At 52.3% G+C, this 22,118-nt stretch overlaps 1 protein-coding gene across 6 annotated transcripts; it reads left to right on the forward strand.

Moving 5' to 3' along the window:
- The first annotated feature begins 548 nt into the window (after positions 1-548).
- BMF (Bcl2 modifying factor) lies at positions 549-21,326 on the forward strand. 6 transcript variants are annotated; one of them, XM_032481514.1, is made up of 6 exons: positions 549-687; positions 1,099-1,197; positions 2,670-3,624; positions 5,157-5,317; positions 10,161-10,206; positions 17,343-21,326. In XM_032481514.1, the coding sequence occupies exons 3-6, from the start codon at positions 3,333-3,335 to the stop codon at positions 17,414-17,416; spliced, it is 573 nt and encodes a 190-aa protein (XP_032337405.1). In that variant the 5' UTR covers positions 549-687; positions 1,099-1,197; positions 2,670-3,332; the 3' UTR covers positions 17,417-21,326. The 6 variants fall into 6 exon arrangements, with proteins under 6 accessions (XP_032337405.1, XP_032337407.1, XP_032337404.1 ...); XM_032481516.1 differs by having other exon boundaries at positions 3,177-3,624; XM_032481513.1 differs by having other exon boundaries at positions 3,328-3,624.
- Positions 21,327-22,118: the final 792 nt, after the last annotated feature.

Consider the following 22,118-nt stretch of genomic DNA (forward strand, 5'->3'; position numbering starts at 1 on the left):
GTCCAAGCTCAGTTATGAAAGGGACATGAGGGTCCCTTTGGGTGTATTTGATCTGAACGTCACTCTGTAAAAATGTCAGACACACGTGTTCTCAAGCCTCGGGCAGCTTTGGGGCTGGAGTGTTCTTCTGACCCGCCTAGCAGGCGAGAGGATGTTTTGCCACCAAGTGGCCCACTGGACGCTGCCAGCTGTGTCTAAAATCTCCCCGCCTCCTCCTTTTCCCCTCCCTTTACGGACGCGCCGAAATTATTCAACCCATTCCCTTGAAAGAGAAGACAAAAGTCACTTTGGCGCCCCCTATCTCCCTCCTATTAGGGAGGACTCAAGGACTCTCTAGAGTTTCCCGAGCCAGCGTTAGGAACCGAATCTGCGCGGGCGACGCGCCCCTATTGCGTTTCTGGTGGAGATCGGAATTTAGCTCGGCCCCTTGCAATGTCTCCAAGGGAAGGTTAGTACATTTGTGACCGTCCCTGGCAGCCGCCCAGCCCGGGACTTGGGACTCCACTCACCATTGGCCAGCCGCTGGTGTGACGCGCCGGAGGCGGGGCCTTATCAGCTGTTTGCGGGATGCCCGGAGCGGGCGTATTTTGGAAACAATACCGCGCGGTGCTGAGTGGCCTTCTCCCGCGCCGGTCCGCCGGCTACCGCCGCCGCCCCTACCCGCGTCTCCCGCTTCCCGCCAGTCCGGTGAGCGGCCGGGGACCGGGAGGAGTTGGATCGCACCTCCTCGGGGAAGTGGGGAGAGGATCGCGCTGCGCATGGGGGCCCGGGAAGGGTTGGGCTTTAGGCTTCTGGGGTGACCATGGACTGGGGCGCTGGGGTGCGGGAACGGGGTGCAGAACCCACATCTAAGTGCGCTGCTCCATGAAGGAACTTGCGGGTAGTAGCATTTTAGACTCCAAGGAGTTGGGTCCAGGTGGGCAGGGGAACCTGTGGTGCACTGCTGTGCAGACCTGGGCGCCCGAGAACGGCCTGGCCTCTGGATCTGACTTTGGGGTAGGACAGGGAGTTGTGGGACGTCCTGCATACCTGCGGAGTCTGAAGACTCCTCTTCTTAACAGCTGGGCTTTTTCCCTTTTTCCCTCCTTCCCAATTGAGTTTGGGCGCCAAGCCCCCGAGTGCTCGTCACGCTGGACCCTGGCGCGGAGCCCTGGCATCACGACTCGGAGGCCGAGACTCTCTCCTGGAGTCACCCAGGTCTGCTGTGTGTTGTGTGAGTGCGTGAGTGTGTGTGCGTTCCCAGATTTTCGCCCTTGTCAAGGTTCAGAATGTCTGGCTACTGCCTTCTCCTAGGAGGAGAAGTCTGAGTTCAGCATCCCTGTTAGAGTCCTTAGGGGCAGGGATGGCTCCAGTGGGCGTTAGGTCCGCTTGATGGGAGTACAGCCTTCCCTGGTAGTGCCCTTAGGAAGTGCCCTCCTCCTACCAGTTTGGACACCACCTCTTCAGCTCAGGGGAAGGAAAGAAGAGGGTCTCTTTACTGTATCCCAGTTTACACTTGACCTTGCCCAGCGCCCCTCCCCGGGGCTCCCAACTGCAGCAGAGCCACCTGCAGTTCTCGTGGAGAGTGGGAAGGGTCCCCCCAGACTTGCAGAGCCACACCCTCTGGCTGCACCTCCCCCACTGTCCAGTCCAGGCAACGGTTGAACTTTGGGGCTTTGCTGGGAGCGGGTGGGGGAGGTGATAGGCTTCAAAGGAAAACCCAAGACAATGACTCCTGCTTGTGATTGGCTTTGGAGGGCCCCATCTTAGGTTGGGATTGCCAGCTTTTAGAGAGGAGGTGCAAGGGCAGGAGGGAAGCCCCTGCCAGGTGACTGGCAGGACAGTACTTGGTCCTTTCAGCAGAAAACTTTGTTTCCTGGTACTGATAAGCTGGAGTTCTCTCACTCCCCTTTGGGAAATGCTACCCAAAGAACACCATGTGCCTGTTTTGCCATCCAAGTGTTCATCTTCTCGCTCTCCAGGGAAGAGGGCAGAGATAGGACCACAGGTAGCTCAAGGTCAGGATGGGATTGAAGGAGGATTGAAGCAAGCACCTCAGGGAGAGCTTGCATTTGAGAAAGCCAAAATTTCTTAATTTAACTGAGATTCCTTTAAATATTTGACCAACCCACAAACCATTTGGCTCGTTCTTCAGAGGCAAAAGACTGGGAGACAGAATTCCCAGGGCACCTCTAATTGAATCACTGCAGTGACAAACATTGTCTCTCTGTATCTTTAGCCGTTCAGGTGGTTGCTGCTCTGGCTGTGCTGCCCCAGGGATCCTAAGGGGTTTCTGTGTGTATGTGGGGGGTTGGGTTGGGAGCCCAAGTCCAAGTTCAGACTTCCATCATCAGGTGGAGCAAGTGGAACTTCTTTATCACCAAGAAATTCATATCAACAACCTGAGTAGTTTAGGCAGAGAGTGAGGTCACAGAGAGAGGGCTGAATTTCACTTCCTTCTGTGAGGCTGGTTGTACCAATCTCAGGTTCAGCGCTGGCAGGAATGGTCAGCTCTGGGGAAAGCTTTGAAGTTGGGGAGACCAGTGAGTAGACTGAGCTGGAGGAGGCGGGCCAATCTGTTGGATGCTGGACCTCCCCTTTAGGCTGAGCTGCAGCGGGAAGTCAGCTCTCCTCTGCTGAGAGGGCAGCTGCAATGACTAACTTGGGTTTCTCTCCCCTCTCTCTCCCAGGACACACTCTTAACCAGATCGTGGAGCCTGTTTGTTGTGTTGAGCAAGCAGAGGGGTGGAGACTAGTCTTGGGCGGGGCTTAGCAGGTTTGGAGGGAACCTGGCTGCCCTAGGATTGCTGGCTTTTGTTTTTGCTGCTAAGCCTGGAGCTCAGCTCAGACTGTGATGAGAACTTGGTGGTTACTCCTCAGGCCAGTGAATGAGTGTGTGTGTGTGTGTTGTGAGCACTGTGTGTACAGCCAGTCACAGCACCCTTTGCCCTCCCACAGCCACTCACAGAGGCTAGTCTTGTTGACATTTCTTCAGGTACCCTGCGTGCTTATAGCAGCTGACCATACCCCTGCTATTGCTCAGATTGAATAGCAGTCAAACTGCGTGACCGGGACCAGCCTGGGTCAGAAGAAGAGTCCAAGGGGAGGGTGGCTCTGAGTGGGTCCAGGGAAGAGGTGTGCAGAGTCCCAGGACAGTGAGGCAGCCCACATTCATGGACGGGTATCACTCTTGGCAGTGCTTTACCTCCCGGGTGGTCGGTCATCAATCCCTGACTCTACTTCTCCAGATAAGAAGAGGGAACAGGAAAGAAGGAAGGGGAGGGGAGTCCTTCCAGGTTTAGCCTGGGTGGGGGCTGCCTCCCGGATGCCTGCATTGCACCCTAACAGGGGAGATGGAGCCACCCCAGTGTGTGGAGGAGCTGGAGGATGATGTATTCCAGCCAGAGGATGGGGCGCCGGGGACCCAGCCCGGGAGCTTGCTCTCTGCTGACCTGTTTGCCCAGAGCCAGCTGGACTGCCCCCTCAGCCGTCTGCAGCTCTTCCCTCTCACCCACTGCTGTGGCCCCGGGCTTCGACCCACCAGCCAGGAAGACAAAGCTACCCAGACTCTCAGTCCAGCCTCCCCGAGCCAGGGTGTCATGCTGCCTTGTGGGGTGACTGAGGAACCCCAGCGACTGTTTTATGGTGAGTGCTCTTAGCCTCAGGACTCCTCCCTTAGAGACTGGGGGAAAAGAGGGGACTTTCCCTCCCCAAACCTGCCCTTTGCTATTTCCTTCCCCAAATTGAACAGCAGGGGCTATTGAGTCCTCACCTGCTGCCTCTCTGCTTGTTACTGCTCCTCACTTGGGCTTCTCGGGCCCCAGGCAAGGGAGATTGCCTTGGTATTATTTCTGCTCTTTTGTTCCTTCCTGGTGGGACCCTTGGGTCCATGATGTCTCCTTAGGTTGGAAGAAGGGCACCTGGGCCTTGGCTTTTATATCCTGTGGCCCATTGAAGGACCCAGCCTTTTGTGTCCTAGTAGTGATGTTCCTTCTGTAAAGTGGCCAACATTGCCCTGGAGAAGGCTAGGGGATCTGTGACTCGCTGTTGACACTGAAGGGAAAAACCCAGCCTGTTCTGGGAGAGGAGGTTCCTGAAGGCAGAAGGTGGCCCCTAGTTGTCACTTGGGACTTTCTGTGCTTGGAAGGGGAACTGGAGAAAGAGGTTAGGCCTGCCTGGGCACAGTGCCAGCAAAGGGGCCGTTTCCAAAGCTCAATCAGACAAGACCCCTTCATTTGTGGGCTTAAATGGTTGGTTTTATGAGTAATGTGCCCTCCTCTGGCAAAAGGGCAGGGTTAGACACTCAGTCTGTTTTCTTCATTTAGCACAATAGCTTATGGGGGGAGGGGAAAGGTTCGGAGGCTATCTTGCTGTGTCTGATGGAGCAGATTGAGGAGACGCTGCAGTTATTCTCGGAGGGAGCTGCCCTGGAGGGCAATCCTGGCAAAGCCGTTCTGGCGGGAGTCTGAAAAGATGGATAAGGCAGGCAGGCTGGGCGGGGAAGAGGAACAGAAGGGAACGGGCGGACTGGCGCCCCTAGCGGCAGCACTTGGTAAATGAGGAGCGCTGGTCTAGAGGTCTGGCCTGGGTTGGCCTCCAGAGAAGGACTCGGCTATTCTGTGGGTCTGAGTTCTTCTCTCCCTATTTTTTGTTCCACTGCCTAGAGTTTCAGGGCCTGAGACCAGCCCTCCTCTGCTGCATTAAAAAGTGAAGACACCTTTTGGTTTTCTCTTTCTCTGTCCCTTGCTTTGCTCAACCCAGGAATTCTGGAGAGCTGCCTCCAGTGCTTTTCCAGAGAAGAGCTTCAGCCTGCTACTGTTCCACGAATAATGAATAATGAATTGTGGTCAAGCATAGATTGGTAAATAAGGACCGAAGGTTAGCAAGTTCACCCACACTTATTACCTTTGCCATGGCCCTGCCAGCGAATAGAGGGCTGACAGGAAGGCTGGGACCATTCCCTTCTCTTCTCCCAGCATCACCTTTCATACACCTGGGCAGCAGGCAAGTCAGGCTGTCCACATATGGCAGAGTGCCCTGATAAAGGCAGGCAAACTTCCTCTCCCTTCTCATACTAGGGTCTCCCCTCTGCCCCTGGTCTTGGCCAGGAGTGGCAGGCATGGGGAGGATGGGGTGGTTGTGGAGAATGCTGAGATGTGGGCCCTCTGTCTTTGCAGGCAATGCTGGCTACCGGCTCCCCCTCCCTGCCGGTTTCCCTGCAGCCTTGCCCCTTGGTGAGCAGCCCCCTGAAGGGCAGTGGCAACATCGAGCAGAGGTACAGATTGCCCGAAAACTTCAATGCATTGCAGACCAGTTCCATCGGCTTCATATGCAGCAAGTAGGCATGGGGGCTTGGGGAGGGGGGTGAGTCTGCTGGGGCTGGGGGGCCAGGGCCTTCCACAGCAACTCTATCTCTGCCAGGCCCCAAGGATAAGGTCCCAGAGTTTTGGCCTCACACTGTTGTGATTCTCGTGGGCTGGGTGGGCCCGACTGGATGAGCAGTCTTGCCTTCACCTCTGAGATCCAAGTTGTTTATCTGCCCACTTGCAGCTCATGCCATGATCCCTCCTGGGCAACAGGATACCTTTCTGCAGCCTTGATTGATAGACGGTCTCTTCTTGAGGCCAGGGGTGGGAGGTTGTCCCTCACAGACCTAAGGGGAAGATTTTCAGGGTGCTGAGTAAAACCGGACAGTTGCCTGGCTGCAGTGCAGTGGGAAATGCGTAACCAAGGCCAGGACGGGCCTGAAGTCAGGGAAAGTGGTGGAACCGGTTGTAACCCGACACTTTCCAGCTGGGGAGGCCGCTCCTCATTGTCTCTGTCTGGGAACCAGGGCCTGGGACTCAGGAGTGTGTACCTCAGAGAGTCTCTCCAGACCAGTGGCCGGGCTCTCGTCCGGGTGCTTGGCTGGCAGCCTGGCACCAGCCCCGCCAGGGCGGAGCATCGCGTGTCAGTGGAGCATGTGGCAGAGCCCATCAACAAAGGCGGCGGCTGGCGGGCTCGTGCTGGAGGAGCCCTCCGTGCCACGGGCTGGAGGCTGCCCTGCTCTGCAGCCTCTGTCTGGGCCGGCCCCCAGGCACTTAACCCTTCCTCTGGGCTGGCTTTCTGGATGGCTGCCAACTACTGAAGCGAAGGCACGCCACCTGGAAATGAATACATTCCCTACCCCAAGGACAGTGTCCCAGATCCAGTGGGCTGAGTGTGTGTGTCTATATCTGACTCTCTGTCAGGAAATCAAGAGAATAAATAATTCACTGTGATTGGGCAGACCCTGAGGTTAGATGGGGAACTTGAGGTGACCAAAGGAGAGCTGTTGGTAATAGAAGGTTTGACTTGAGGGCCGAACCATGGCCAGCACTAGGGGGAAGAGAAATTGACTTTGGGTTTCCTAGTAACAGGCCTTTGGGGGTTAGATATGGTGAATGCCTGTGCACAAGGGGTTCTGAGGGAAACCTGGGGCTAGACCTGGTCCTGGTGGCTCTTTCAGCCCCTCAGGAAGTGAGGGTGGCCCAATGCTTAGATCATAAGGCAGCTTGGCCGTCTTCTCTGGCTCTAAGCTCAAGCCCCTGTTCCCTCCTTTGATTGTTCTGTGGAAACTTGGCTTCGAGTTTCCCCTTCAGTCCATGTGTGGACTCACTCTGATTCTTGATTTCTCTCTTGGCCTTCGTCCTGCCCATTCACTCTACCCTGATTGTATAGGCTTGTGGTTGGGCTGAGCTCGCAGCTCCCAGTCCTGGGGCTGTAGCTGATGGAGGACACGGTGGCTGTGTGTCTCCTAGGCTTGTCTGCGGGACTCTCTAGAAGGCATTGCTTCATTCCCAATAGACCTGATCTTTCAACAGTTTCCCAGAATGTTTCCCCACCCACTGGTGAGCCCCTGTAGGCTGGGGAGCAGACCAGGAGGAGCCCACCACCCTAACTTGCCCAGGTATGCCCTGGCACTGGACTAGAACTTAGCCTAAGGCCCTTCCTTCCTGACTCAGTTCTGAACAGGAGAAGGTGGCCCTTATCCCCAGGTCTGACCCTGGTCTTAGCTGCTTGGCATCATTGACCCCAAGGCAGAGCTGTCTCTTTGAGGGCTTGGTTCAACTCTAGACAAGGTGCTGTCCTCTCAGTCCAAGGCTTCCAGCCTGTGAGGAGGAGGGGCAGATCCACAGAGTTGGAAGGGAACTGGAGTCTCCCCTGCTCTGCACCTCGCTCGCTACTGGCTCCTGACTTCCCTGTGCCCCTTACCTTCCTGTTCCTGCCAGCTACCTCCTCCTACCATGCAGTGGCAGGAGGCTGGCCTCTCTAGCTTCAAGCTGGTTTTCCCAAATCTTCCATTGTGAAGAGCCAGGCTTTTGGTCCACGAGAGTCCTCTCAGTTTTATCCCCTCCTTCCCCACTCACCCTGCTCACTTCACTAGGAGCTCATCCTTGGGGGAAGGGCTGGTGGAGCACTGGCATAGGACCTTTCAGAAAAGCAGCTAGTTTTAAGAAGTGAGTCATTTTCTGAGCTTGATTAATATAAACTAATGTCTAAATATTTCATATCTACAAAATACTGTTGTCACTCATATATCCTTTATCTTTTATCTTCTTTCCCTATTCCTTTCCCTCATCTTTTTTTATTGACGTATAGTCAGTTTACAATGTTGTGTCAATTTCTGATATACAGCATAATGTTTCAGTCATACATGTACATACATACATTCCTTTTCATATTCTTTTTCATTATAGGTTGCTACAAGATACTGAATATAGTTGCCTGTGCTACACAGTATAAAATTGCTTATCTATTTTATATGTAGTGCCTTTCCCTCATCTTTGCAGGCAGGGACACTGAAGCACTGGGACGGAAGAAATTTACAATTAAGTCTCTAGGCTTCAGATACAAGGTCAGAAGACCCAGGTTTGAATGCCAGCTCTGCCACCTGCTAGCCCCTAGGGAGTCACTTGACCATGTGCAGCCTCTTTCTTCTTCTGTAAATTAGACCTAATGCCACAGAATCTTATTGTGGCATTAGGAACCTACGAAAGTTCCAGGCACAATAGGTATTCTTTAATGCTTATTTCCTTCAGTCTCTCTATAATTCAGATTATCCCCCACATTTGTCCTTGTCAGCTTACAGGGCATTTGCCACCCCACTTGTCAAACTGGTCCCTGAGCAAAGCTGCCTCCCCTGGCTCCCTGCCAATGTCCAGGGAAATTGGTGTCCAAGCTGTTCAGTTGTGGGCCTTGGCTTTGTACATTTCTGCTCAGAGAACAGTGGTCAGTCTCCAGCATGGTAGGCTGAATTTAGATAACCAAGAAAGATGACCCAAGAGGCAGTAAGAGGGTTGAAGGGGCCTGGACTATCTCCTCTCTCCTCAGGTCTGGGATGGTGTTTCACGGCCAGACAGTGGCAATGGGCCCCTGAGTCCTGTAGGGAATGTGAGATCCTGCCTTTTGTGCCTGATTAGGGACCTCTTATTCCTTTTCTGTATCAGGGGAAGCCTTCTCCCTAGGAGATGTGGAGCACAGGGAGAGCTGTGATGATGGGGTGGTGCATTGTAGGATGGCCTTATGGCAAACTGAATGCATCAGCATGATCCTAGAGGCAGCATGCTCCAAATTCCCCCTGGTTCTGGTTTTTTCAGACCATAAGCCCTCCCAGCATGTTTCTCAAGGAGCATGTGGGGTGGAGGTCTAGCCTGGTTACCTGAGTGATCCATTCAAGGTGGCTTCTCTGGACCGACGGGCAAGGAATTGGAGGTAGAAGATCAGTGTCAGTGAGGTGCTTGCTATCAGTGCTTTGGGTCTCCAAAGCAGCAAGAGAGCTGGAGGCCGAGCAAGTAGAGGTAAAAGCCTTTCCACACATGGTCACCTACGCCACCTTCCTTTGGCTGGGTCAGGAGTGAAATGTTACCCTCTTTGTGCCTCTGTGAGCTGTCCAGTTGTGACAAGTGACCTCTGGTGGTCTGCTGACCATGGCCTACCTTGTCTTGGGCTCTGTGAGGATGCCCTGGTGTTTCTTGTCTGTCCAGCTTCTACTGGGAAAATAGTGGCACGGGTTTGCTTCCTCCCTGAGCTCAAGGGCTGTTCCGGCCAGAATTTGAGTCCCAGCTTCTTTCCAGTCCTCCTGCCATGGTCTCTCCTGCCTTGAGCTGAAGAATGGGCAGAAGCTGGTGCCCTTCCCCTTAGGAAAGTCTTCTATCTCAATGGCACCATCTTGAAATTTGTGGGGTATTCCTGGGCAATGTTAAGATGCCAAGAATCCTCCAAAAAAAAGTAGCTACTGTGGACTGTTGAGTGAATAAAGATACAGGAGGGTTGGAATTCTTCATGTTGGAAATGGCTTTTTCACTTGGACCAGTAGTGGCTCCATTCAGAACAGTCAGATTTGAAAATTCCCTGAATAGTAATTAGACTTTCTGGAAAATGAATTCTGAGCCAAAATTTCAGCCACTCAGTTGAACTCATCTTTAGTTGCAGTATCACAGAAAGAATCCTAGACTTAGAGGCAGATTTGGGTTCAAGTCCCAGCTCTGTCACTTAGGAGTTCTGTGTTCATAGGCAAATCATTTAACTTCTCTGAGCCTCGGTTACTCATACTTACCTTGCAGAATTGGTGTGAGAGCCCTTTGGAAATGGTAATATGTGTAATTAATTGATGTGTGGACTTTTGTAAATGGGTTAGAAGATGCTTTTAGGATTTTACTTGGACCTGGCTTTATAATTCTTGGGGGGCTCTTTTGGAAGTTGTACCCGAAGTGGTGTCTGCGTGGTTTATTAACTAGCAGCTTCTCTGCCAGCAGCCTGGATCCTTTGTTCAGGGAGCCCCGTACTACTACTTCCTGACCCTTTGGGATGCTCTCCTTGTTGGCGAGTTGTTTTCTGGAGCTCAGACTGTGGCTATTGAGGTTGTTCAGGCCCTAGGTGGGGCAGCCCTGGGCAGGAGACCCAGAGATTTGCTCTAGAGTAAAAAGGGTCCCAGAAGTAGATGGTTCCACTTTGGACAGTGCCCGGGGAAAAGCGAGGCTGGGGGAGGGGCTGTCGAGAGCGCTGTGCGTGAGAGCCAGTGCCGGGGCTGGGGGCCCTGTGTTTGCTCTGTGGCTGGCTCTGTTTATATCGCTCGCTATATTTAGCTTCTGAGTCATCAGCGTGGCTGACTAGAGCCGAGTTCCCCACACAACTCTGCACCTGACTACTCTCTCTTCCAGGAGAAGGGCCTTGTAGTTCCGGACAGTTCATTCCCTCCCCGCCAAGGCAAGCCATGGGGATAGGGTTGGCTTTTGTTTTTATTTTCCTTGGAGTGGGGGTGGGGTGGGGTTGAGGTGGAGGGGTGGGAATGTGGGGGAATGGGAGGGAGGGGGAGGCACTAGGAAAGAAGGATAAAGAAAAACGTCTGGTTTGCCTTTTGATCTGTGTCTGGCAACCAAGAGGGCATGTTCCATGACCAGTACAAGAACAGCCAGTGTGGGGAGGAGGGTTGGGCTTCCGTGCTCAGCCTGCTTTGTCCTGTCCAGGGACTGGCCCCAGGCGGGATGAGAACAGCCAGCTGCAAAGGCCCCAGGTTGGGAGTGAGAGCCTTGGGGGTCCTTCTCCACAGCCTTGTAGACCCACAGTAGACCTGCCCCCTCCTCAGTCCCTTGTCTCCCTTACTTTTGACCAGAGAGCACACACCCCTGTTGCTCCCTGAGTTCTTAAGAAATTGCCCAGTAGTTTGATGGATCTGTTCTCAGACTCGGGGAGACAGCTATCCCCCGGGAAACTGGGTGAGGGCCTCAGCACTTCCTACCTCCAGGCCACGGAGGTGCAGCACAAGGCTCTGGAGACATGGGTGGCACACACAGCCCTTTCCCCCCACCCCTAGACCTTGGTGGCTGAAGCCAGTGGTCTCTAGTTATGTTAGAGGAAGCCCTCCTGTCTTCCACTGAGAACCAGCCGAGCCCAGGCTGCCCTTTCTTCCTTGGAGAAGTGATCTGTGTTGCCATGGTGGCAGCTGGTGGCTTCAGCGTCCTCTGAGCTCTGCTGGCTAGGCTGAGGAACCTCTTCGCAAGGAGTATTTTTTTCCTTTTCCGTTTTGCCACGTTGCTCATTCCTTAGGTGTCTGGGTCAAAAGCCATCTGGGGCAGTGGGCCCACGGGGCCCAAGGGACTGTCCCATGGGTTTCAGAATCCCTTACCCAGCTCAGCAGCCTGGAATTCTGAGCCCAGTGGTCTCTGGCTGCCATGGCCCATCTCAAAGTGAAGTCAGGGATTTCCCCAGGTCTCCCTGAGTTTGCTTAAAAGGTAGCACCCCTGGGGTGGGTGCCCTGAGCTGAGGGTGTTGAGAGAAGTGCCCAGCGAAGTGGAGTTGGGCCCAGGTTTTCCTTGTCCTCACCGGGAAGGGGTAAGCTGACGGTGCAGCCACTGACCCGATGCTTTACATATATTTTTCTCATTTAATCAGCACAGCAACCTTGGACTTCTAGACTCCATGATCCCCATTTTGTAGGAAGCTGGGGCTGGGAGAAGTGAGATAACATGCCCAAGTTACACCGTAAGTGGCCAAGCTGGGAGCCGTACTGATCTGATTGATCCTAAAACCGTGGTCCTCCATCACCCATCCCTGTTCCTCAGCCTAGAAAGTGAGAATATGATGGAGCTCCTGTTACTGCCCTGACCTGGCTCTGCCTCCTGTGAAGCAGTTCTGTGTTCTTGTGTTTCTCCCCTTCAGATAGTAAAATAATGGAGCATACGTCTTGCTCATCTTTCTGTCCTTAGCTCAGTTCGGTGCCTGATAAAAGCTTGCTGAATCCAACAGAAACATCCTCCCAACTTCTTTCCCATGGAATTTTCCTGAATTCTCTCTTAGCTCTGTCTTCCTGTTCTCAATGGAAAGGCTCTTTCCTTCAGCCCCACTGTGGTGGGTTTAGAGTAGGAAGGAGGAAGGGAAGAGGTGGGAAAACATCACTTTATAGAGAGTGTATCCCCCTGTAAAGCAGAGTATATACAATTCTGCATTTTAAAGGAACTGCACATGGTTTCAGAAAATGAAAAGTTATAATTTCAGACCAATTTTAGCTTTATTTCTTTTTGATCTTCAGTTAGCTCTGCCTCCTGAAAGGTTTATTTTTTCTGGTCCACAGCATCCTTACTAAATAGTTAATGATCTGGAAACAATTTCTTTAAACATACTAGGGGAGCAGTTAAGTGGCGATTCCCTTTGAAAAGCTAATACTATTTTTATAATGTGAATAAACACACAGTAATATTTTAGTGAAAGAACATAGTACTGGAGTCAGAAGTCAGGGGTCTGAATCACTTCCCTCGCAACTAACTTGCTTGGGGTAACTTTTCTAAGCCTTTGCTTCCCCACCTGTAAAATGGGATTGACAATAAGACCTGTCCGTCCTATGGCTCAGACCTTTGTGAAGAGCAAAAGAGACGACAGAAAAGCACTGTGTTCTAAGCATAAGACATTATAAATTGCTGTCTGTTTGGTCAGTTTGCATTTTGTGTGTTAGGGTCTTTTAAATCGGGGCTACCTTGTAGCTGTGCTTCCTTCTCTAATTCTTTGGGGTGAATTAGCTCCAGCTGGAGCATCTGATACACTGGTGACACGCAGAGTCCCCAGAGGGTGTGAACTGGATCCGAAGAGGGAGAGGCAGAGGGAGATTCTTATCTGGGGAGGGCAGGGAACACTCTTTGTGCTTAGGGCAGAGGCCATGTGGGATGAAACAGAGTTTGATTTGTGTAATCCAACCTCGTCAGAAACCACAGCCAGCTCTTTTTTTGGCAGGGGGGCAGGGAGCCTTTTACTAGCTGGGCCTCTCTGTAGGCATGAGGCTGACCCTATCATATCAAGTACATCTTTAGACCTGGCCAGACATCAGTTGTGCCTGGTCTCAGACAAGCGAGTTATCTTGCAAGGCTGACTTTTCTGTAGTCTGTCCATTGTGCTTGCTGAACACCTACTATGTGCCCTACATGTTCCCTGTTGTACAGGACGAATGACCGGGTGCGTTCAGTCTCGGTGCCTTGCACACAGTAGGGGTGACTTGAATGCTTGTCAACTGACTGCCTTCATGAATCCCCCAATCACAGAAAGTGGGATGGAAGGAAGAACCCTAGGTCTCTTATGTCTGTTTATACTCTCTCAACTGAAAAGAATGTTTTTACCCTTGACTTCTTCCCTCAGAGTGTTCACTTCTGTTCTTTCCTTTCATATCTTGGTCCTCCCCTTTCTGAATTTGAGAGCTTTGGTGTAAGCTTCTGTCATTTTATGACCCATTTTATTATTAGACAGAATAACATTCAGTCATGTTAGTTTCTTCCTTCATTTTTTTGTTTGTTTGTTTTTTAAATGAAGGTACCAGAGATTGAACCCAAGACCTTGAGCAGGCTAAGCATGTGCTCTACCACTGAGCTATACCCTCCCCACTGGTGTAAGCCTAAATCCCCATCAGCTTCCCATCTCCTGACCCCCAGTCTCCTATCCCTGAGGGCCTCCTGGCTGTACATCCCAGGAACCCCCACTCTTTGCAGGTTGCCAAACTTTGAGGGGCCCCACGCCAGTCTGGAGAGCTGGGCCTTGCACCAGGGGTTTGCCCTGGCTGGGCTCAGGTCTTGTGCTGGCTGCTGTGCCAGGTGTCTGAGACCCAGAGGCCAAGCGTACTCTTCCCTGGCCCCCCATCCTTCTCCCCCTCTCCCCCACACTCTCTCCTGGAAGGATCCGTGTGCTCTGGTGCTTTGGTATCTTTGTGTCCTTCATCCTGTTTGGTGAATGTTGATTTCCTTCCTCCTTACTGTTTCTCTCCCTGGCCTCCCTTCAAGTCCTCTTTCTTCCCTTTCTAGTCAGGCCCCTTTGTTTAATTTTTTAAAAATACGTTATTTATTGTTGTGCCTCATAATCAAGGCATTCTTTGATTCTCTTGGTAGGTGGCAGTTTGGTTTCCTTTCAGAGAAGGGCCTTTTGAGGGCTGCCCTGTGGCAGGATAAGGCTGAGTGGGATACGTGTGGCATCCTTTCTTGCTCACGGCCAGGGCTCCTGGGGCAATAGATGGTGTCCCAGGCCTCTTGTTGCTCTTGTGGCTGCCACGGTGGCCAGCTTAACCCTGTCCTAGGCAGCCTGTTCTCCAGGCCCACCCAGACCCTCTGCCAGGCTGACTGGATTCATTTGTTGGAGCTCTGGGTTGTAATCCTGAAGGTCATTGTGGATGGCAAACTCCAAGTCACCACAGTTTAGGGTTGGAAAGCACCTTAGTGGTTTCCAAATGCCTGTCTGTGGCCTGGCTGCCTTCAAACCACCTCGGCAGGGTTTACCTCCGGCGTGGCCAAGTCATCATTCGGGTGGGAAGAGATTGAAAGAGATCGAAGAAAATACCAACTCATGAAGTGTTTTCTTCCAGGCTATCAGATTGCAAGTGATTTTATTTTCTTCTCTCTAATTTCTGGTATTTTCCAATTTTTCTACAGTTAGCATGTCTGACTTTTATGACTAAAAGTTACAATAAATGTTACTTGTGATTTTAAAAGGTGTCGCTTAGGGAGCTTTTCAGTATACACATTCTTGGGCCCCTTCCTTGAGTTGGTCTGGGTGGGACTGGGGACTTTGTATTCACAATAGCACCTCAGTAGATTCTGTGACACAGTCAGGTGTGGGAGCCACTGGCCTAATACCACACCTGCACTTCATTTATAAGAAAAGTGAGGACTCGGGCTGGTGGGAGACCCCAGCCTATCAGGTCCTCTGATTCCTGGCCCAGGGAGCCATCTACTGCTCAGAGTTCCTTCCTTGCTGATTCAGGAGTCCCGAGGCCTGTCACAAGCAGAGGCACAGAACCTAGGTCCTTCCTGAGTGTGGTACCATGTGCACCTAGGCTGGTCTGTGTCTCCCAGCAAGACAACAGTCTGGCTCACAATTGCTTCCAAATGATTGGAGTGGGTGTGCATCCTTCCCTCATCCCCAGAGACCTCAGAGCCCAGCAAGTTACCCAGGCAGCAAGTGGCCTCCATTAGGGGAATTGGGGGAGAAACTGAGCCCTACAGAGATGGAATTGGTCCAGGCCCCAAATCATAGAATTGTGATCTCCCTTCTTGGGCCCTTGAGCTTCTTTAGAGATGATTTAGAGAAGAGGAAGCTAGAGGGTCTGCTCTGGTAGAAAGAAGGTATATGGTGGCACTCGGAGCATAGTCATAATGGGTAAGGACATTGCTCGAGGGCCACGTGGTCTGGATTTACCCAGTCCCAGCCATTACTAGCTCTGTGGCCAAGTTACCTAACTCTTTCAATGATCTCATCTATAAAATGGGCGTGATAATATATGCCTACCTCATAGGGTTGTTGAGAGGACCGAAGGAGTTTAACACATCTCGAGCAGTGCTGCCATACTCCAATGTATCTCAGAGTCACCTGGGATCTTGTTAAGAATGCACATTCTGATTCAGTAGGTCTGCATTTGTAATAAGCTCCCAGCCGATGCTGTAGCTGCTAGTCCACAGACCACACTTTAAGAAGCAAGGATGTAAAACATTCAGAACCCGGCACACTCAAGTTACAGTTACTGTTAGGATCACGGTTGTTATTGTTACTCTGCCTTTTCAAACAGGCACCTGAGGAGCCTCAGAATTCCAGCTGACTGGCCTCTCCAGAAAAATCTTCCTGGATTTTCCTCCTGTTCCACCCCATGACCTTTGCACCTGTCCCGGGCAGCAGCTGGGGAGGGGAAGCAGGAGGAGGGGGTGCTCTGCCCAGCTGCTGCAGGAGGCCTGAGTCTTCAGGTTTGCAGCTGAGTCCATTTTCACGCTGCTTTACTCTAACCAGATTTTGTTAAGCCGGGTGTGTTTCCTCTTTTTTACTCGTCTTTGTTTACAAAATACAAGGAAGCCATCAGTCTCCCCAGTCACTGTCTGCCAGGCCTCCTCTGGCACACCCCTTCTCCTCCCAGCAGGAGCCATGCCTCCAACTTTCTGGGTTGTTTTCCAGTCTCCCCTTCTGCCAGGGAAAGACGGACGCTCTTGCCATAGATGTGGGCATGGGGTGGGAGACAATCTATGACAGGGCAGCCTGACATCTCACCTCTCTTTGTGGCCTCAGGCAGGGTGACAGGGGCCCCACAACCTGCACAGTTGCCTGGGGACAGGTCAGCTAGGCCAGGGCCGGGGGTACCTGTGCAGCTCTAGGCATCCAGGAGCCCCCGGCTCACTTTCCAGTCCTGCCTCTGACTTAATATAGCCTCTTCTAATCTGACTAGGAGCTGCCTGGTAGGGGCCTGGGCGTGGTTAAAGACAGGAGGGGCTCCAGCCCCCCACCCCTCCCCGTACTTCACATCAGCGTGCTTGCTGCCTGGGCCACCACAGCAATCCAAGTTCAGCCTCCTTGCTGGCTCCTTTTTGCACACTAGGTTTTTATCCCCCTGTCCACTGAGAACCCTGTGGACAAGGCCCAAGCCCAGTTCTCCTGCCCTGGCGGACAAAGAGAGAACAAAGACTGCCTCTTGCAGCACCCCTCAGGCGCCCCTCCCCTCCCCGGGCCTCTGCTGGCCCCTGGGAAATGGTACCTGTGTGGGCGGGGCACCAGCCACAATCCTGTGAGCCACTGACCCCTGACCTTTGCCCCCAGCTTCCCTGCCTGACAGTAGGACCTGGGATAACCTCCAGAGAGTAGTGTGCATTCTTTGTTTTTGTTTTGTTTTCAAGTACGTTCTTGCTTAACGTTTAATTGGCTCCAGTCAGTAGGAAAGCGCTCCAAGAGGGATTATTTATGGCTTACTGTCAAGAGCAGCTATAAAAAGGGCAGCGCGGAGCTGGAGATGCTGGGAAGGGAGAGAGGGCGGGCGCACAAGTGTGTGTGTGTGTCTGTGTCTGTGTGTGTGCGTGTTTGCACTGGATGAAATCAGTTTTTTGCTGCCTCAGCAGTGTGGTTTAAATTGAAGATTAACCCTTTGACCTTCACAGTGTCAAATCACTTGCAGATGGAGGCCCCCCCCCCTTGTTCTCTGTGTTACTTTGGAGTTGGGGGAGAGAGGGGGGCACTTCTTCTCTTTCTTTCTGAAGAAAGTTTGTTGTTCAGGCTGCTGAGGTTTGAGGGGCTCAGGAGCCAATCTGATTAAAAGCAGCACTTGGCTAAACTCTGGAAAATCCTGCAAGCAGGGGAAAAAGTTTAATCCTCTTGTGCACAGTGCATAAAGAGCCGGGTCTTTTCTTTTTAATGTTCAAACTGCAATTGTTTTTGGAGAACTCCAACTATCTCCCCCTCATTGCCACTTCTCTAGTCCTGCTCCCCCTGCCCCCCGTTGGCTGTACTGATGGGATTAAAGTGCCGCCTGGAGACGTGTAGATCTGAACTTTTATTGGAAATGATAAGGAGTCGTCTCAGGCTGTGTTTAGGAGTTGCGTTGATTTTTTTTTTCCTTTTAGCACCAGCAGAACAGAAATCGCGTGTGGTGGCAGATCCTCCTCTTCCTGCACAACCTCGCTTTGAATGGAGATGAGAACAGAAATGGGGCAGGTCCCAGGTGAGGCTGGGCTGCCCTCTTCACCTGGGGCACCACGGAAGGACATCGGCGAGGACGGACACTGTCTTGTGAAGTTGTTGTTGTTGTTGTTTTGTGTTTTTATTTTAAAAATTTCTGTGTACATAAGACATATCCAGGCCGGACCTCTTTCCCTGTTCAGGGCCTTGACCAGGAATGGGGACCTTTGTCAAACACTGTTGAAGTAGAGGCTGATGTGTCCATGATGTGGGACCTCTCAAGTGCTTGGAGAAGTAGATCCTTAAGTCATCAGTTGTTGAAGATGACGAGGTAGTGATGTTCTCCGGTGAGTGGACTGTAGTTTTCCCACAGGAACTTGGTAAAGAAATAGGAGACTGGATTAGACTCCTGGTTCTACCAAACCTTTCAGCTTTCCACCGTGGATGAGGCCCAGATTCGATGGTCACACTGCTTTAACCCCCCAGGGCCTCAGCCAGGGGCTTTCCAGCCGCACACGGCAACTTCACCAGGCCGGTCAGCCAGCCGTGTCTGGGTTCTCAGTGGGCCCAGCCATCGCCCACCCCAAGGGCTCAGGGATTCTTGCCCGGTCCCTGTCATCTCCAGCAGACCTCAGGGAGGGTTGGGTTTCTCCAAGGACCCCTCAAATGTGCCGCAAAAATGAACCAAACTTCTGGGTAGACTTGGTTCCACTTGGAAGCCTCAGGATTGGTCCTCAGGTGCAGAACCACTGCCACCTCTGGCTGCCTGGGACTGGCTGGGTGTCAACCGTGGATGAGCCACATAGCCAATCAACGTGCTGTCGCAGCAGCTTGTGCCTTGGTCAGCTCTTCTTGCAAAAGACACAGCCAGCAGACTGCATTCCACCCCCCAACCTCAGCACTCTAGGGCTCGAAGGGACAGGATTGCAGTGGCACCGGGAAACATGGTGGCCATCCCACCTACAAGAGTTGGCCCTAGAAGAGCCCAGACCCCTCGGTTTCCTTGGAAACCACATACCTCCTCCCCTTTATCCCCACTCCTTTTTCATACCTGGTGGGATACAGGAAGAAGCCAGCACAGTGGCTTTGTCAGCTGAAACGTGTCTTTTAGAGTAACAGACAATGATTAGAGTGCGGAACTGTCAAAGCCGGGTACACATTTCCTGTCTTCCTTCAGCTCCCAGCCTGGCCAGAAAGGTGTGCTCTGGGACTCAGCAGGATCACAGCTGCCTCTGAACTTCTTCCCTTCTCTCCTTGCTGTGGCACTAATGGAGAGGATTTAAAGCAGCCAGTCTGGCAGCTCTGAGAACAGACACAGGGAATCTAAAAAGACAGGGTTTCTAGATGTTAACTAGACACCCCAAAATTAAGTTATCATTTTTGCATATGTAAGAAAAAGTTAACATTGGTGCTTAACAGTGAAGCAAGACCCGAAGAAAAGATGGCTTCCCTGGACAGAGAAGACCCCAGGGCTACCCAAGGAAATTGGAGGAGTCCAGAGTAGTCTCTCAAATTGGAACAAGCCCAAGTTCCTCTAATTCTGCAGAGAGGAGGTCTTTGTCACTGTTGAAGGACACGTTGATCTTCTGGATACACGGTCAGGCAGGTTTTTCACTGCACAAGGGCACCTGCAGCGGAAGCTAATGAAAACTAGAATCCAGCCCATGCTCTGCTCACTAAGCTGTATGCCATAGTGTAGGGCTGTGTCTACTCACAGGAGGGGGTGCCTTTCCTTATTTGCACAAAGGTGCCCTATGAGCTCACGGTGGCTCATAGGAGAGGGACTTCAAACCATTTATAAGCCTTTGTTTTGTTCTGCTTGGGTGTTCTGGAGATATTACCTATTCTTGGCCAGAATTATAGTCTCAGGGTGTGCACCATGGTTTGTCTGCTAAAAAGGTGGGTTCCTACTTTTAAGAAGGAACGCAGGGGACAGACGTGAAGACTGGCACTGGGATACACGGACCATTGTGACATCCATCCTTCCCTGTGTATCTCCACACTGTTCCTTGATGTGCATAGAATGTGTGTTGTTTTTCCCTCTCCTGGACCAAGGCTCTGATGGGCAGGCTGCTGGTATGTGCTTGAGTGGCACAGATAAGAAAACTAGGATTATTTCTACCAGTGACTTTTATCCCCTCCTAGTGGGCCCTTCCACCTGAGCTGAGTGAGAGAGCAAATAAATGGTCCAGGCCTTGGTGCTGAGGCAAAGCCATCAGCCTCAGAGACTGTGCCAGGCCGGGCGGGATGTTATGTGGCCTGTCCTGACAACTGAGCCCAGAGTTTGACAAGCTCGCCTGATCATGGAGCCTGGAGCCTGGAGCCTGGTGGAGTCTGGTCTGACTGCACTGTCTCCATCTTCTGTGAAACCAGGAACTAACTGACTATCCTAAGCAAGCCAGGGCACAGTGTAAAAAACGCCCCTCCTTCCCCCTCCCCCTAGAACCCGAGAGGTAGCTGGCTGTTTATAATTGGCCTAGTGATCTAGACTGGCCCCTCCCCCTCTGCCTGGTAAGTTGGTCTGAACATTCCTCAAGTCCAACCTCAGGAGACACATCCCTCCTCCTGGGCTCCTTCTCCCCATCCCCCACCTCCAGGAGCTTGGCTGTCTCTCATTTAGGGGGTGGAGAATCAGATTTAGAGGGAGGGAGAGTCTGACCTGGCTCCTGACCTGTAACCAGCTGACAACTTGTGGAGCTTTTGTGGTTTGCTGCTGGGGGGCTGCGGGGGCGGAACTGGAAACCTCCCTCCCTGGGGAAGGAATGGCCTGGAGGAAGGGAAAACTGATATTCAGGGTCAAAACAGCCCTTCTAATTCAGAACCCCAGAATAGGGTTTTCTGGAAGCCCCTCAGGCCAGGTGTCTGACTCCCCCAGCAAGTTAGAGGACTCAGCCGGGCCTTTCTGCATTTGCCTGCTTCCAAGTCTGGGCTGCTGGAGAGCTGTCCCTGTGGTCTTTTCCTGCTCAGTCTGAGACAGGAAAAAAGATCACCCTTCCCAGTGCCCTCCACGAGCCCCTAGGGAAGTGGGTCTGTGTGGGGAGCTTCTGTGGCAGGTGTGTTCTGAGTGCTCGGAGGGGCCCAGCATACTTGTCTCTGTCCCCAGCGGCCCAGCCCCATCCAAGGGTGGGTCTGGCCTGGGCATGGCAGGCAAGGGATTGTTTGGGATGATCCAGCCTGAGCTTCCATTGGAGTCTGAAGAGCCGCTGTGACTGTCCTGGGCAGCCAGGAGCATGCTGAGAGCTTGAGACTTGTGTCATTTGAGGGACTTGATGAAGTGTGGTGGGGAGATTGGAGGGGAGGAAAAGCAGGCATTTCAGCGGGCTCGCTGAGCTTCTGCATATCAGTACTGCAGCCCAGGCTGGAGGAAGCTGCAGGGTCCCTCTGTGTGTAGGCAGGGACACCTTGGTGAGAGACTACCCTGGCCGAATTTCTTCCAGGAAGGAGTTAACCCACAAGCCTATGAAGCCTCCTGGGGACACCGTGAGCAGTGGTTGAGACTTTGAGCCCAGAGGGAATAGCAGAGAAAGAGTGCTCTCTATAGATGCTCCAGCCTCTTGGGCTGAAGGTGCTTGGAGCCCTGCAGGCTCCTGTCTGCCCTGCTCCTCTCTCTGCACGGGAAGCTAGCAGTGCCTCTGCCTGCTCTGTGAGCATCGCCCAGCGGCCTGCCCCATCCCTGGGTCCCTGGATCCGCAGGGGCTGTTGGGGGAGACCCAGTGAGAATGTAGCATTTTGTCCATCCCCAGTTAGCCGTCCTGGGTTCTAGGCACTCTGCCTGTGGGAGAGGCAACGAAAGAGAGGGCGGGGTTGGGGACCCGTTGATTTTAAACCTGTACAGAATATTTGGCTTTATGTTTTTCACATGCATATTTGTGTGTGTATCTTTTCCCTCATCAATTGGTACTATTTTTAATAAAACCATTTAAAGCAAAGCTAGTCTGTCTTTGTCAAGGAGCAGTAAACATGCAAAGGGATCTGTTAGGGGGTTAGAGACTCCTGATTTGCTTCTTGGCTGCCCTCCTGAGTTTCCCCGCAAGGCCCCTGGCTTTTGTTAGGACTTTCTTTCCCCTTTTGGGGTTTTGAAGAGCCATTCTAACCACACAGTAAGCAGCATTGCAGAGACCCCATGAGATGGGAAAACACAGGTGTTAGATTCAGACCTTGATTTGGATCCGGTTCCAGCGTCCATCAGCTGAATGATCATAGACAAGTTGTATAACCTCTCTGAGCCTTGAGTTCTTCCATGTGTAAATTAAGCTGTGCCTGCCTCGCAGGACTAAAGGGAGTGCGTACAAAGGACCCACCCATGGCCGGCCCTCAGCAGCCTCAGTGACAGTGCCCTGGCGGCCCCTCTGCACAGCCCTCAGCCCTTGTCAAGATGGGCTTCGCTTTCCTTTTTATCAAGGTAGCAACTCAGGAAGCAGGCTAGTTGTTGGGGGACTTCCTGGCTTGTCTTTGTGGATTAATAATGTGTCTGACTCAAAGGGGTAATTTAAAGTGTTTGACGGAGTTCTAAAAATTCTGGGGCAAAAACCACTCCAGGTCCTACCAGCAGTAAGCTGTGAGTCCAGGGGCCTTGTCTGTGCTGGGCTCCGGGGATCTGAGATGCTGTCGGCTCTCTGAGGACCAGCCCTGGACTCTGGTTCCTTTCCTCCCAGAGAGTGGGGGCTTGAAGTGACGTCAGTAGTCTTGTCTAAGCTCTTCATTTGGTGGATGAGAAAACA

The sequence above is a fragment of the Camelus ferus genome, chromosome 6, assembly GCF_009834535.1.
Source record: "Camelus ferus isolate YT-003-E chromosome 6, BCGSAC_Cfer_1.0, whole genome shotgun sequence".
NCBI lineage: Eukaryota > Metazoa > Chordata > Mammalia > Artiodactyla > Camelidae > Camelus > Camelus ferus.

Excerpts from the sequence above, each read along its gene's own strand:
- BMF (XM_032481514.1), top strand. The coding sequence starts at position 3,333 with ATGGAGCCACCCCAGTGTGTGGAGGAGCTGGAGGATGATGTATTCCAG. Across the intron at positions 5,318-10,160 it reads ATCGGCTTCATATGCAGCAA|GAGAAGGGCCTTGTAGTTCC; the intron begins GTAGGCATGGGG and ends TCTCTCTTCCAG. Across the intron at positions 10,207-17,342 it reads TTCATTCCCTCCCCGCCAAG|CACCAGCAGAACAGAAATCG; the intron begins GCAAGCCATGGG and ends TTTTCCTTTTAG.